The 16,389-nt window shown below is 53.9% G+C and overlaps 1 protein-coding gene across 2 annotated transcripts in view; it reads right to left on the reverse strand.

Moving 5' to 3' along the window:
* Nucleotides 1-453: 453 nt before the first annotated feature.
* SERINC2 (serine incorporator 2) overlaps nucleotides 454-16,389 on the reverse strand; it is a 31,682-nt gene continuing 15,746 nt past the window's right edge. For both annotated transcript variants that reach the window (XM_039511687.1, XM_039511688.1), the window contains exons 2-10: nucleotides 14,737-14,898; nucleotides 12,794-12,981; nucleotides 11,655-11,734; nucleotides 6,975-7,112; nucleotides 6,375-6,544; nucleotides 4,776-4,866; nucleotides 3,668-3,803; nucleotides 2,991-3,203; nucleotides 454-1,152 (exon numbers count right to left, since the gene is read on the reverse strand). In XM_039511687.1, the coding sequence (XP_039367621.1) occupies nucleotides 1,014-1,152; nucleotides 2,991-3,203; nucleotides 3,668-3,803; nucleotides 4,776-4,866; nucleotides 6,375-6,544; nucleotides 6,975-7,112; nucleotides 11,655-11,734; nucleotides 12,794-12,981; nucleotides 14,737-14,898 (1,317 nt within the window). In that variant the 3' untranslated portion in view covers nucleotides 454-1,013. The remainder of the gene's footprint in view (nucleotides 1,153-2,990; nucleotides 3,204-3,667; nucleotides 3,804-4,775; nucleotides 4,867-6,374; nucleotides 6,545-6,974; nucleotides 7,113-11,654; nucleotides 11,735-12,793; nucleotides 12,982-14,736; nucleotides 14,899-16,389) is intronic.

Raw genomic sequence — 16,389 nt, forward strand, 5'->3', positions numbered from 1 at the left:
TGTAAGGGGTAATGTGAACAGCAGAGAGCACACTGTGGCAAGGAGGTTTCAGAATGACACCTATATCGTAAGTATCATTCTTGTTCTCCAAGGCAATCGCTTGTGAGCGTCACACAGAATCCCCCGCGGCGGCCTCTGGACAGCACCCATTGCTGTCAGTTTGGAGTCAGGGCTTCAGGGAATAACGATTTGGAGGGAGGGGCTACAGAGTACATTGACTGCTCCTGGGAGGGGCCTGTGTGGACAAAGGATGGTGTAAGTCATGTAATTTGTGAAAGGTTTCCAGTATGTTTCCGAGGCTGCAATTGGCTGTAACTCTTCCTCAGCCACGTGCCTGGAGCCTTGTAACCGTGAGACGGTTTGATCTATTGAAAGCTGGTTTATGACGTTAGAATATTCCCTTGCGCCGATCGCTGATTACACAGGGGTGGCTGATACTCAACCAATGCCGACTGATACTGAATTCTGGCCATTTATTTAAACCTTTGCAGGTCCATGGACAGGTACATGCCAAAATGGGCTGTGCAAGAATTATACAAAATGCTCCCCGGGTAACACGAGTTGAAGAATGCATTGTACAAGCATCTGCTTAAAAACAAAAATTCTCAAAGGTGATTCAACTGCCTCCTTGCAAAAGAGCAGCACAGAGGCCATGCAGAAACACCAAACAAACGCGAAGGTCTACAATAGTAAAACAAACCCCCAAACAACCCAGAAACCCAGCAACATTTCCTCCGATGCTTCCGACTTCACCCACAAGCTACAGACTTTCCCTGCTTGGCACTTTTTTCCCTTTTAAAACAATAAACAAAGAAAGGCACAATTCCAAGGAACCGGTCTCGGTGCAGAAACAGGAGCCCAGCATTCATCCATAGCTAGGACTTTCCCCACCATGAGAACCAAACCCAGCTCCAGACACAGGGACAGGGACAGGACTTTGGCAAGACAGCTCCTTGATTTGGAGAGTCCGAGCTGTCCAGCAGGTTTGGACCATGGTTGTCTGCAGGTCCTTTTCAGCTGAACTCCCGGCCAGGGAGTAGGATGGGGGCCACTAAGGTCCAGAGATAGAGGAGGAGACCAGCCCAGCTGGAAGAGATCTTCACCCAGACTGCAGTCCACGGACTCGTCATCATCTGGGAACCTTCATCGGGCCTGAAACACCAAACATGAGCCCCCACAGTCAGGTGAAATCGGGTCACTGCAACGTACCAGGTAGGCAAGTTCCAGCTGAAATCTCCTGCCCATTCCCCTGCCTGAGCCCACCTCTGTAGCTGGGAGAGAAGTAAGGAACTGAAGCCATGTACCCAAGTGGATAAGCTGACTATAGGGGTCACTCATGCATGGGGGATTCCCTTAACTAGGCGAGCACCGGTTTCAATTCACACCTTTAGTTAAACCGGTGCTACCCTGGTCGCTCCACACCAGCCTGCATTACTGCCAATTGAAACCACCTGCTCCCACTTGCCCTTGCAGAACCAAGGCTGCCCTGTGGACAGCGAGAGCCGGACATGGGCCCAGCTATGGGGAGAGCACGCTGGACCCCGCACAGCTGCTGGGGAGCAAACTGGAGCTCACTCGGACGTGTGCATTGGCAAGGCAGACTGTCAGCGAAGGGCTGCCGGCAAAGTCACTGCACCGCACTGCCGGAGCAGGGACCGGAGAAGTGCCTGAGCGACTGGTGCTTTATAAATAGCAAAGGAGAGAGAGGGGAGGGGCAGGACAGGGGCAGCGACAGACACGTCTCAGGGTCCCAGTTAGAGTCTCCCAGGTGAGGTTCTCCAACAGCCAGATCATCCTGACTTACAATGGAGCCTGCAGAGCCCCCACCCGGACTCTCACCAGAGGTTAGGCTCCATTGCAAGCTCCCTGCTCGTGTGTCTGGCAGAGTTCAGCTGAGGACACCTCCAAGGGGACCCAGCCTGCACGGCTGCTGCAGCCGCTCTGCACTGGTTACCAAGGCAACCCTGCTATCATGGCAGCGAAGTGTGTGTGTGGGGGGGAGCCTGCTATGAGCCACATGCCCCCAGCGAACCAAGCTGCACAGCCCAGAAACTCCACTTTCAGAGCAGAGCCACAAAGCCGCTTGGGAGGCTGCACGCAGCTAGGGCTTGCTGATTAGCTGGGAAAGCTGTCAGTCACACCAGGCCAAGAACGCCTAATACTCATCTGCCTCTCGCCGTATGGGCCTGCTGGGGGGAGTGGCAGGGATGGGACGGGGAAAGGCATGGAGCCGTGGGCTGTATTACCAGCTCTGTGGCCAGCCAGGAGGAAACTCTCCCGGGGCGGAGGACCAGCGCAAGGCCTGCTGGAGCCTCACAGGGCTCTGCCTGCCATGAATTTCGCCTTCAGAGATCTCTTGCTGTGGTTGTGTTTGTCCCTGTGTGTCTCAGGATCTGCGATGTGGGCTCAATAGCACGTTAACAACACAGATTGCGTCTGGGTCGGCCTTCCCCTGCCCTTGAAATCAAAGGTGACTCACTGGCATCATCGCTGTTTGATTGAAGGGGAAACCGAGGCACGGAGCAATGAAGCATTTTTCTTGCGACGCAGATCCAGGAATAGAACCCAGGTTCCCGGATTTCCAGCCCAGGGCCTCACCCACCAACCCATCAATCCCAGAACACGAGGAGATTAAAGTGCTTCAGGGATAACCCCGTTGCCTCAATGCAGGCCTGACCCCTCCTGTAAGCAGTAATCAGGGGTCTGATGCTTCCTTAGCCCTGTATGAGAAGGAGGGAGAACAACAGCCGCACCATGGGCTGGGGACACGGATGCTCCACAGACTGCTCCCTCCACCCCAAATCACGGTGGAAACGCCCCCACACAGCCTGTCACTGCTGGGGCACTTTGCTGGGCTGCCAAGCAAGCCTGATCCCATGCAGGCGTCACCCCCTTCTCTGCCCTGCAGCCTCCAGCCAGAAGCACCGGCTCCTGGCACTCGCAGCGGGACCCCGGTGCAGACTCAGAGGGCGACGGTGGAGAGCTCCTACCTGTACCAGTTTGTGAGCGTCATCATGATGTAGAGGGAGGCCAGGAAGAGGCAGATGTGGAAGAAGGTGTAGTTGTAGGCCACGCCGTCCTGCTCGTTGTCATAGGCCCGATGTCCCCCATCTTCCACGCTCGGATCCCCGCCACTCAGCATGGCCGGGCTCTCCTCAGTCAGCATCATCTTGTTCACTTGGCTGTGGTCTGAGGAGCGGATGCTGAAAGCCAAGACATCAGGGAGAAGTTAAGGCCACTGCAGAGAGGCTCAGCAGCTCTATACTCCTGCCGGCTTTGGATGCTGCCTGCAGGGGAGTTCCCCTCCCCTCCTGGCTCACCCCTCTGGCTCACTCACAATGAACGGGGTCGTTAGCCAAATGCCACAGCAGGCCAGGCTCTGCCCTCAGGTACATCTTGCTCAGGGGGCATCTCTGTCTAGCCCGGGCTGCACGACCCTCAGGAGAAAGCCCTGTGGTGGGGGCAGGGGTGCCCTGGAGCTCCCAGGCCAGCACTGCTATAACGCCTCACGCCGACTTCCAGAGTCCCCCTGCTCTGCGGCAGGGGACAGGACGCTGAGCACTGCTGGGGAGAAGGAGCCAGGGGGTTCCCCGCCCGGCTCAGCGACTCGGGCAGACACACGCCCCATCGGCCCTGGCAGGAGAGCCGCAGCAGCCTCAGCCCTCACCTGATGAAGAGTGTGCACAGGAGGAAGATGACCAATCCCACAATGCTCGGGGCATCCCACCACTGAGTCACCTGCCCGTCAGCCACGAGGCCAGCGGTGCTGTTCCTCACCAGGAGCGTGGGGTTACAGTACTTGTCTGAAAAGGAATTCAAAGGCCAGCGTAAGCAGCAAGACCCTTTCCACCCACTCGGGCCTGCAGGGGTCTTGGCTCTGGCCGGTGGCCCTGGAGACCGGAGAAAAGGCACAGCCAGCCGTGCAGTAACTCCCTGCTCCTCCTCCCACCATCCCAGCGAACCCGGCCCTGGGAGGAGAGAGGGTAGGGGCAATGCACTGACCAGCTCAGGGACCCCTGCAGAGGTTGCTAACAAAGGTTGAGGTGACAGCCCATTGCAAAGGTATTCGGTGTGCGCTGCACCCCGCTTATTTCACAGAGTCCTGCGTCCCTCCCCCCAGCTGCTTTCCAATACAGACCTGAAGGTGAATGCCCGACAATACTGAACTGCCTCCCCCACCCCCGGCCTCCGAAGCTGAGACCCCCTTCATGCGCTGGAGTGGGGGCAACGATCCTCATGTCACTGACAATTTCCACCCACTCAAAGGCACACACACGAGCCCCGGACTGGCGCACACCCCACACCCTGTGGGCTGTGTCACAGTGCCCGGCCAGTGGGGCCTCTAGCTACAACCCACCCACTGCAGGGCTGGAACGGGTCGGCCCTGAGCCGCAGCTCCAGCTCCTGGGACTTGCTGGCTTCGGTTCTAGTTTGTAACCGGTAACAATCGCCAGCCAGGGGAGCTGGGTGCATGAGGGGCAATGAAGCCAACTGGACGCCAGACAGTAAAAGGTCACGTAGTGACTGGGAGAGGGGAGTGAGCAGGGAGAGGACCTGGCCAGGGGGGTTAGGAGACAGACACCCCCTGCATTAGCCTTTTCTGGATGGGGGGTGCCACCCCAAGCTGCTCCTCTGCTGGCCAATCATCCACTCCTTCGAACCCTACCTCCCCCCGCTCATCTGAGAAGCTGGTTTGCCAAGCTCCACGGGCAGGGTCTCCCCAGAGGCTGAGGCAGGGTTCGCGTGATTCACCCTCGAGCGCCAGCGTCACTTACTCGGTACGTTCGCCAGGGCCGACCAGGTGATGAACAGGGTGTAGAGGGTGATGATGGAGGCCTGCAGCAGGCCTGAGTGAGGCTGAGCATCCTGCAAAGGCAGCGAGCAGGTCACTCAAAGTCGGCACCATCCCCAACACAACCAACCACCCGGCTCAGCCCAGCAGGCAGCACCAGCAGGCACTGCCAGCCCAGCCCAGGGCAATGCCAGCAAGAGGCACCTGGGGGATTTGGCGGGAAAGGAAAACACCTTCCTCCCATTACTGCTGCTGAGTATGTCCCGGCACAGCTAGGCCTAGCCTGACCCTGCCCAACAGACCCCGAGCAACCGGACTAGCCCCCTGCCCCAGACAGGCCCTGACAAGCCACCGATTTCAAGCCCAGCAAGTCTGAACTGAAAGCACCAGGTGCTACAGAGGGAGGTGAAGGAAGCCGCAGCAGCAGGTCTGGGATAACCTGCCCGAAGGAAAAGTTTCTTCCTGATCCCAAACAGTCAGTTGTTGGTCTATGCCCTGAAGCAGAAGGTTTTATACCCCTGCGTAGTGTAACTGGCGATATGCTCATCATTCATAGACATGGCTTGGCCTCAGTGAGGTCTTGTGGCAGCAAATTCCACAGGTTAATTTTGTGCCGGGTGATGGGAAGCATCATACAATCCTGCGAGACGTCCCTGCCCAATCCTGATGGCCCTGCAAACCAGGGGTCCTCAGTGCTGAGCGACCGGAGGGACCAAAAAGCACCAGGTGACCTCGGCTCAGCAATCTGGGAGGCTGGACCAGTGTTACCCACCAATGCCAGCTTATGGCACAGCCTCAGAGCACCTCCACCCTTCCCCATCTCACCAAGCTGGCTGCCAGGAGGAGCAGCAGAAGCTCCCTTCTCCTCTTCCCCTTCTCCTGGCTGCGTCAAGGAACGAGAAGATCCCACAGCAGGGCCCCGTATCACAGGCCCAGTCACTCTGCACTCCCCATATCAGGCAGCACAGAGAATGACAGACACAAGCAGAGTGCAGGGAGCCCAGCACACACTGCTGGAGCTGCTGAGAAGCTCTGTATGGCCACACACAGCTTGTGTGAGCAGCCTTGCTGCAGACCATTGCTTGAATATTAACTCTGCTTCCAAGAGTCCATCACTTTAGCCAGTCCAGCAGAGACGGGTGCTGGCCCCCCCGGGGGGAGGGGGAGGTAATCGGAGAAGCTGGCTCCACTGCCCCACCACGAATGCAGGCTGCAGAACGTGCTGACTCGCTCTGATTGCAGGCGATGGCTGGCTGGCTCGGCAGGACCGAGGCCCCTGTAAAGCCAGGGCTCTGTTATCCGAAATGGGGTTCTCCCCCAGAGCTAAGTCAGGGGAGGTGTTATCTGAAACCAGGCCAGAGCTGGGGAGGTCTCCATGCCAGATGAGGGGCTTTTGTTTCACAGAGGCTGGGCTGTACCCACTTCGGCATCAGCAACTCATCGCCATTACGAACTGGGCCTAACCCATGCACGCAGCTCAGCCGCTGTTCCCTGCTCAGCCACCAGATGGCGCGCGAGCTGCGAGGGGCGACGCAGCCTGTGCAGCGGCAGGCGTCCAGCAGCCGCCCGCTTCCCCCCTCACCTGGATCTTGGGCAGGATGGACACGACAGAGACGATGATGCAGAAGATCAGGTTGAGGCTGATCAGCACCTTGTTCTCCGTGCAGCCGTCAGGCTTGGTGTAGTAGACGTACAGCAGCACCACGGCCGCGAGGGAGACCGCGTAGAAGGTGAAGGTGAAGATGAAGAGGGCTGGGGAGGAGAGAGGATGGAACTGTGTGGTGGGGGGGGGGGGCACCCGGGGGGGAACTGGGGGGGGGCAGACACCAGCCCCAGAGTTCAACCACACACACCTGCATGGGTTTGCTTTTTTAGCCTTTTTAGTTTTAACCTGCCATTGGCACAAAGGTCCCGAGAACTCACAGAGAAGGGGTAGGGGGTTTTTTTTTTTTTGTGTGTGGTCACTTTCCCTGTCTTCCTGCACAGTCCCACAGCTGTAGGGAAGAGAAACGCTACCAGCAGGGAAACCTGGTCCTTAAGCCACCACAACAGGCAGGAGCAAGGTCTCACCCAACTTTTAGGCTGATTGGATTTTAACGCTAAAGATCAATTTATCTGTCCCACTTCACGAAGAGGCAGGAATCTACTTGGGTGGATCTACCAGAATACGCTCCGTACAGACCTGCATACCAGCCCTTGGCGTTGCCTTCGTTCGCATTACGAAGCCAGACCTGACTCCAGGAGTGGGCAAAGTCAATCAGGAGGATGAGCTGGATGAGGATGAAGAGGAAGGACCCCACCACGCCGAAGTAGAACCACACTGGGTGGGGGAGAAAGAGAGAAAGGAGTTAATGGTGGGAATTTTTATACGTTCTTGATAATACCAATGAGTCCCTTGTGGATGAAGCCAACAGAAGAGACTTCTTCCTCGCGTCTCTGCCCAAGCACTGAGCTGCTGAGGGGACACCAGCTCAGTGCGTGTCAGTGATGCAAGTCCACAGTGCATCCTCCCGAGATGATCTCTGCACGGAGATCAGCTCCGAGGAGAGATTATGGACAGCTGTCCGTCCTCTGGGAGAAAAGGGAAGGGTCCGATTGCAGGAGAGGTGCTTAAGACTTCATCGGCAGGCTTAGGCCAGCTTCTCTTCTCTCTCAGCCTCCACCCCGCACACTGGCTCATGCTGGGTCCTTGGCTACCCTACAGAAGAGGTGTGCTCTTAACTGGGGTTTAAAACAGCAGGGAAGACGCTGCAATGGTTAAAGCGTACCTGGGAGCCAGAGCTGAACTCATGCTGCTATCCTGAGTGAAAAGCAGAATTTCCATGTCATCACTGCCATTTTAACCAGACTTAGCTAACCTGAGTCAAGGACACAACTTCGCCTGGGTGGGGATAACACCCTACCAGCTTGTACCCCATTGCCAGTCAATTCAGGGCAGTGAACACATCTACCAAGGCTAGCTTGGCCTCCCCAGATATCTGCGGGTTATCCTTGGGCTCAGCTTAGAGCATCAGTTAGTATTTGTATTGCACTGGAGCCTGTGAGCTCCAGTAACAGAGCAGGGCCCCACACAAACAGAAAAGAAAGATGGTCCCTGCCCCCAGAGCGTGGCCCTGGAACAAGCATCCAGGGAGAGCTGGGGCGAGGTGGTTACGATGTCTGTAAAGACCTGGGTTAATCAGCAAAACCAAAGAAGCCCTAAGACCTGGGCCCAGCAAAGAGCTGTGGCAGGATCGGGAAGGGTCGGGGGAGGATGGGACCAATCTGGGGGAGCTGCAGGACTGGGCAATGCCTCATACGGCTGTTCTGGGGGTTGAATCTGTGAACCCGTTGACCTGTAATCTGAACTCACCCGCCAAGGGAGAGTCAACAAACTGCCGTGTTTCTGGCTAGAGAGTAGCTCCCTCTCCCTGCTGTTCAGCTGGATTTTTACCACTCTCTACCGGAAGAGCTTCCATCCAATGCTCCGGGTGCACCTTTGGCAGCCTCTTCAAAGAGCACCCAGCAATAGACAGACCGGTTTGCCAGTCCGAGATCAAACAGCCCAGCGACAGAGTCACTGTAACAATCAATTAACCTCGTCTGAGACCGCACTAGAGACAGCCACTCCCTCGCCTGCAACAGAAAGCCAGGCTGGGACCCGAAGGATCCCGCACCGTGCCGCATTACTCCATTTACTGGAGCTCTCTCCCGCCCTGCTTCTTTTTCACAGCCAAGCACAAGCACGCTAACCGCATGGATGAACCAGATCAGGGAACACACAAACCCTTCTGTCCCGGAGAGTCATTTTCTTATGTCGCTCTGCTGCCAGCGTGCCCATGTGATCAGACACAGAGTATTGATCCTATTACATCCCAGTCTGCTCCCAAAGGCTGAAGCTGTGCCAGGGGCTACTTAGATTTTTTTTTCCCAAATGGGAATTTTGCTTTGGCAGAGAAATGGGAGATAATTTCCTGTGGCGGGACTAATGGACGTTCTGTCCTCGCCCCAGCTAATGGAGGGGTTTGTTTTTATATTTCTATCACACGCACACTCACCTACGTCATTGCTTGCTGATTCACAATGCGAACAACTCCAGCTAATGTAACGGGCAAACAAATTCACGTTTAGTGGAAGAGTGAAAACCATTCACCTTCCTTGAAAGCAGAAGCTGTAGCACAGCTGCCTTGGGGGAGGGTCACTACGGACTCTGGGTGTGTTCTCCACACGCCTCCTTACTCAGTCGGCTCCGAAGCGATCGCACACATTGTGGAGGGGGCACATGCAATCCCACGGGGGCACGGAAAGCTCCCCTGGTGCCTCCCCCATCACATCCCTCTCGCAGCACTCGGACTATTCCCATCCGTGGCCACAACCTAGGAAACTGGGCCACACTTTGCATGAAGGCTCCACATTGACAATGGGTCAATAGATGTTACAGCATGTTGCAGACAGGAGTGAGGGTATATTACGCAGGGGGATAAGCACAGCAGTAGAAGCTGTTGTAAATGGTTATAAGCAACTTTGTGACCCCCTGGACCATCTGCAATTGATTCAAACGTAGATGAACGCTTTATACACAGAAGCGTAATACGAAGCCTGAACAGAAAGGGGGCATGACAAGCCCAGGGCCGGAGGACAGCGCCGTAACAGACACAGCATCAGCGTGGCATGGGGGCGGTTTAGGAAGTAGACTCAGGACAGAGTTGGTCCCCACTCCCACCTTGAAGGGCTTTCTCCATGCTTCCAAGCCCAGCACTGAAAACGGCTGCACCAGACTGATGAGCCGGTATTGTCAACAAGATCTGGAGCCAGGAAAGCCCTGCTCTCTCCGGAGAGAGGGATGCTGGGCAATTTTCTCCGACCACAGACGGCAGCTGCGCTCTAGGTAACAACTTCGGGGGCAAATAACTGTGTCCGCAAAACAGGAATGCCCTGGGCAGAGTGCAATGGGGCCGGCCCAAGGACATGCAGCCATAAGGCAGCTGTCAAGGGACACACTTTATCAACCAGCTTACCGTTGCTGTGCATCTTGCAAGACACCATGTTGTTCCCTGTTAACTCCTCTGGCTCGTCTACGCAGGAAAACTGACCAGAACAGCTATTCCAGAATCAGAGTGTCCACCCAGGCAGCTATAGCAGAATATTCCTAGTACTACCAATTCACACCCTACCTTATTCTGGATTAACTCCCCTGTGTAGACCAGCCCTTACACATACAAGAACCAGTTCCTGAGACACAGAATACAGCCAGGCTGGATTACAGCAGCATCAGTACTGGGTTCGCTTCATGAGTTATTTCTTGCGGTTAGTCAACTAAGCTATCCTAAAGCCTGCCCCAGCCACTAGGAGAGAGCCATTTCCTTCTGTGTCCTGTCCTGGCTCCGCAGGGTGCACACCCACCAGCAGCGACTTTCCTATCCATGCCAGGCTGGGGCATTAATACCACACTTCTGTAGCTAGTAAGCACCACTGCCCTCTGCTGGGGGGAATGAGCATTGCTCAAAAGTTTGGCAACTTGGTAGGGACACTCCCCGTGTTCCTGTTTGTGACTCTCGCCCTTTCGTGCCAATGAGCACGACGACGCTCTGACCAGCCTGACAGCAAACAGCAGCTCCATTTCAGCTCCACTTGCGTTACTTTTGGAGCCGATGGCTAACAGAGCTGTTCCCTGTGCTGTATGTGGAGCTGAGATACCGTTTGCAGGCACGAGTTACTGCTTCACTACAGCTCAGAGGGGAAGGCTTTGTCTGCACACAAAGCTGCACTGGTACAGATCCATGTATGGACACTATTATTCCAGTTTAATTTACACCTGTTCCTAATCAAATTAAACTAAACCAAATAAGCCTGGTTGAAACCAAAATAAGAATGTGGCACCAGTATAATTAAATCGGTTTAAACCCACACCTTTAAACTGGAGAAGTTCCGTGTATCAACAAGAGAGGAAGTGAAGAATATGACGGTGATTGGCCAATTAAATTATCTGCCTTGCTTCTAGTCCAACAGGCAATGGGCATTTTCCCTTCCCTGCATCAGAGGGCACTAAGCAGCAGAACTCTTTTCTGTAGTACTTTTTAACAGCCAAAAATCATGAAGAAAAAAAAAAAAGATTTAAAATGTTCTGCCAGAAATCAGACCTTCCAAAGCACACGGTGTCTGTGAGGGGTGTTCTGTAGCTATTTCTATGACAGTGTTTTTCAAATGTGGCCACCGGGGCTTTTCTTGTGGCCACAGCCTCTTGGGCTGTGATTGGGGGGGTGGGAGGGGACCCACAGCGGCCCCTCCCACTCCCTGGTGCTCCTAGGTGCACTATTTGGCGTCGGTTGCTGGGGCCACCAGCAGGGGTTGGGCCCTGCCCCCCTCTGCAGATACCTGGGGCACAACGCTGGAGGACCAGGCAGCCGGTGAGTTCCTCATTTGCCCAGGGGTGGTGGGGCTCAGGCTTTTGGCTTCAGCCCTGTGTGGCGGGGCAGCAGGCTCTGGTTGTGGGGATTCAGGCTCCAGTCCTGGGCTCTGGAGCTGCAGGGCGGCAGGCCCCAGGCTCCAGCCACGCGGCTTCAGGCTCTGTTCCCCAGCTGCCTCCCCCGGCTACCCACTCCCCCACCCCCATCGTACCTGGCCCCCATCCAGGGCTTAATTTGTCCCCAGGCTTTCCAAGGCTGAGTAAGTCCACTGTGAAAAGTGATACTTGTGTGTTTGTTAATATCACTTTTCACAACAGACTTACTAGCTAGCAATAAATAAATGACAATCATTTGGATGGGTCTATGTGCATATTTGTTTTGTTTTTCCTAAAGCTAATGAAGTATTTCAGGGCAACCTAGGTTGCACGTAACCTGCGGCTAGGCATGGGTGTGTTTACACAGGTACGTCTCTTTACCTGTCGTGAACGATCCATTGGGAATATAGAAAGCGCCCACTGTGATTCCAATCAAAATCAGGAATTTGAAGAACCAAAACCTGGATGGGAAGACAAGAGGGAAGAAAAGCCACCTGAGACCGAGGAAGGGAAGCAAACTGGTGAGGCCCATCCGGGCTGAGTCCTACACCCACTGACGCTCTCTCATGCTGCTTGGAGTTGAACCAGAGAACAGGAGTGCAGTTGACTCGTGCTATTTATAGTGCACAGAATCTAGGGCAGGTGTTGGCTTCCTGCCCTGTTTCCAGTCAAAAATAAGTCACACTTCTCTCTGGTCAGGAAACTAGTTACCTTTCCAAAAAAAAAAAAAATCTGCTTTTGTCGATAAGCTGCTCTGTGATTGGCTTGGAAAACAGAATGTTTACCTGCAGCAGCCAATCAGAATACAGCTATTAAATAATGCTAGACAGAAGAACTGTTCCTTTCTTGCAGCAGCATTCGCCAGGGAAAATAATTAAAGCTCCCGTCAGCATTCTATGGACTAGAGCAGTCATAGATCAGTGACGCCTGCTTTACAATGAGTAAGAGCTGCAGTATTTATCTAGCAGCGGGAGGCTATTACCCTGCAGTAACATCTGCTTCGACCACGAGAGCTGCAGGGAGTTCAGGGCCAAAATGTAAAGTGTTTTGGGGTTTATTTTGAGAGAAATGTTACATACTTACCATTACGAGATTTACCTTTGCACCAGTTCCCCTGCAGGGTTTGCAAACTAAACAGTGCAATGGTCTAGAGCATGAGAAACAGAACACAAAACCAGGGTGCTGCCTAGTTATTGGACTCAATAGCCTTCCCTACAAAGAGAGTGAATCCTAATTGCCTTCATTGCAGGAAATCCTTGGTGAGGTTCTGTGCTCTGCATTAGACAGGAGGTCAGCCCAGATGATCTCTTTCTAGCCTTGAAAACTGACCAGCAGATTCCCACCAGGGAGATGAAAAAGCATCCACAGTAAAAAGCAGACAAGATTTTTTTGAATTACTTCATTGCAAACAATCAGTGGCTCTGTTAGTAACATGCCAAGGCCATTTTAAAATAATTGTGACTTAAGTGAAGTGCTTCCTGTTAACATCAGCGAGGCGAGATAAGTCACAGCAGCCTCACCCATTCTGAATTGCTGCTCTTGGGTCCTTACTGCTCCTCACACAGATCATGATCAAGGCGAAGAGGAAGAAGAAAGCAGCCGTTGCAAAGCACATGCGGTACACGGACTTATGACCCAGGAAGGACTTGCAGTTGACACGACCTTGGATGCCTAGACTTGAACTGCCTCCTTCACAAAAGCCAGGAAGCTGTTACAAGGAGAGACGGTGAGAAAACAGTTCTGTGAGCACCTCAGAACATTATCTCAGAGCAGCGCCTAAAGACTCCACCAAGGTCAGGGCCGTTGCGCTAGGCACTGAATTTACACAGAGGACTTGTCTACACATGAAAATTAATCCAGCATGAAGTAAGGTGTGAATCTGAAGTGGATTAATGATTCCAGATCAACTGCATGTGTGGATGCTCTTATTCCAGAACGAGTGCCTCCAAATTAGCTTAACCAACTTCCAAAAAATAAGTGCATTCAGCTGATTTGGAATAAGGCATTCTAATTCTGGAACTGAGTTCATCAGGAACAGCTATTCTGGAATAACTCCCCATGTAGACAAACCCAAAAGAAGAGTCAATCCATCTCTTGAGCTAATAGGCCAAACAGGGGGATGGGAGGGGAAGTGACTTGGCCAAGGTCACATAGCAGGCCAGCAGCAGAACTAGAACTAGAACAGGGGGGAGGGATAGCTCACTGGTTTGAGCATTGGCCTACTAAACCCAGGGTTGTGAGTTCAATCCTTGAGGGGGCCATTTAGGGATCTGGGGCAAAAATCCATCTAGGACTTGGTCCTGCTTTGAGCAAGGGGTTGGACTAGATGACTTCCTGAGGTCCCTTCCGACCCTGATATTCTATGAATCCATGCCTCCCATATCCCAGACACTCCACCATGCTAGGTAATTGCTTTTCCTTTTCAACCGGGATTTCAGGGGAAATAGGTCCCAGTCTTGCAAGCAGCTCTGTGCTGGCAAACCCTTTACAGGCTCTGTGCAGAGGCAGAGTAATTTGCAGGGCCAGGGGCCTTTAATTCTCTACAAGTTTAGGCAAAGGGAGCTGGTAGCCAGAGTCTAACTGGCTGCACAATGTTCCTTTCTAGCTTGCACACAAGGACTGACGAGAATTCACAAAGTTCTCACCAGAAACGTAACTGTTCCTCTTTGGGGGAAAACACTTAGTGAATGTGCTGCTGGCAAGGGTGTAGCCAGGCAGCCCTAGAGGGTGCAGTGCACAAGACAGGGACAGTTCTGGCAGCGGGAGTATCTCCCACCAGTGAGCCTCAGCCTTAATATGGAGTGACCACTTCTAGCAATGGGGGGGAGGGGGAGTTAAGATGCACATTTTTAACAGCAAGGGTGAATAACCCCTGGAACATCTTTCCAGGGGATGTGGTGGATCCTCCATCGCTGGGCATCTGAAGACTGGCTGTGGTCCTGAAATACATCCCCTCAGTTAACCACAAGTGATTGGCCTCCACGCAGGAATTACAGGGTGACATTCTAAGAGCTGCAGAACACAGGGCAAATGAGCTGAACATAATTTAGACTTAATCTATTAATTCAGTCTTCATGACCCGCTGGTTACTCAGCCAGTTACAATGCCAGGACAGGACTGAGGCAGCATGGCCCAATGGACAGCGAGTTGTGAGAACTGGGTGATAGGTCACTTTGTCTCACTGTGCCTCAGTTTCCCCATCTGAAAGGAGAGTTAATAACACCCTGTCTTTATAAAGCACATTAGGATCTATGGGCGGTGGGAAGGGAACACTGAGTGCTAAGTATTAACATCATTTTTCCTTTCTTCAAAATGTCAGAGACTTGAATATTTAAATCCTCTTTCCCCTGTTATGTTTTCCGACACCTGCCCCCCCACACACTTCAGTTCACTCCTGGCTTCTGCCTTTGCTCAGAGGTCCCACGTCAGCGGGGCAGGGCAGGACGTTGGAAATGCAGCTTACCTTGTGCAGCTGCTCTTCCACACCGGGTATGATCATGATAATGGATACCAGCGTGCCCAGGAACAGGAAGAAGGTGAAGATGAGGCGGGAGATGGTGGAGTTCCTGGTGGAGGGGCAGCAGCCGCACAGGAGGCAGGGAGCTGAGCCGCACAGACACGACACCTGGCAATGGAAGAGTCAGACTGAGCAAACACCGCAGAACAAGAGATGGTACCCGGTGCTGTGGCCAATTCGCTTCCTGCCACGGGAATAGAACCTGGACTCCCCGGTCCCTGCCCCCATGAAGAAATGGCACCTGGTTGCCGAAAAGAAGAGGGCTTCCCTCTGTCGCCCCAAACCAAACCGTGAGGGGAAGGGGAAGGTACGGGTCAGGCAGGTCTGACAAGGTTTGGCTGACGAGCAGCGGGATGGGCAGAGCCCAGGCTGAGAGATTCTAAGGCCAGGCCTGAGCACTGCCCTGAGTTCAGTGCTGGATGAACTGAGCAGATTTTTTACACAAACGTCCAATGGCTAATTACCCTAAAGGTTAAAGATTTACACCTTATTTCCAGTCTGGGTTTGGTTAGATTCACCTTCCAGCCACAGGGGCTGGCTTCCTCCTTTCCCCAGGGGTGCTCAACCCCTGCTCAGTCCCAGACCCCACCCCCACTCCACCCCTTCCCCCAAGGCCCCACCCCCGCCCCGTTTCTTCCTGCCCCCGCTCCGCCTCATCCCACCCCTGCCTCTTCCTGCCCAGTTCTGCTCCCTCCCCCAAGCACGCCTCATCCCCACTCCTCCCGCTCCCTCCCAGCACCTCCTGCATGCTGCGGAACAGCTGATCGTGGTGGGTGGGAGGTGCTGGGAGGGTGAGGGAAGGGGAGCTGGCTGCTGGTGGGTGCAAAGCACCCACTAACTTTTTTCCATGGGTGCTCCAGCACCCACGGAGTCGGCGCATATGCTTCCCGCCACTGGATCTTGTTATATGTTCGCTAAACTGAAAAGCCCGTTATCAAATATCTGTTCCTCGTGCCGGTACTTATAGACCATGATCAAGTCACCCCTGAACATTCTCTTTGTTCGGCTAAATAGATTGAGCTCCTTGAGTCTAGCACTGTAAGGCAGGTGTTCTAACCCTTTCATCGTTCTCGTGTCTCTTCTCTGAACCTTCTCCAATTTATCAACATCCTTCCTGACTTGAGGGCACCAGTTCTAGACGCAGTGTTCGAGCAGCAGTCACCCCAGAGCCAAATACAGAGGTAAAATACCTCTCTACTCTCGCATTCTCGCATTAGCCCTTTTGGCCACAGCGTCGCACTGGAAGCTCACGTCCAGCTGAGCATCCGCCCCCAAGTCTCCTCTCAGAGGAGCTGCTTCCCAGGTTACACAGCAAGTCTGTAGTACAGCCAGGAATTGAACCTAGAACTCCCCAGTCCCTGGCTGGTATCATCACCACAGGACCATCCTTGGGCGCACTGCAGCCTGTGGACCTGATGCTGGTCTCCTGCTGATCAAATGTTGCAATAACTCCCTTGCAATGAATGGTGTTAAACCAGACTCAGGTGAAAGTCTGGCCCCGGGTGCCTTAGGGCGCCAGTGGCAGCGCTGAGGATGGAAGCACTAGTGTGGACTAGCTGCCAGTGTTTTCACCACCATGTGGTCCAACTCTGCTCTGAG

The sequence above is a fragment of the Mauremys reevesii genome, linkage group 23, assembly GCF_016161935.1.
Source record: "Mauremys reevesii isolate NIE-2019 linkage group 23, ASM1616193v1, whole genome shotgun sequence".
Classification (NCBI taxonomy): domain Eukaryota; kingdom Metazoa; phylum Chordata; order Testudines; family Geoemydidae; genus Mauremys; species Mauremys reevesii.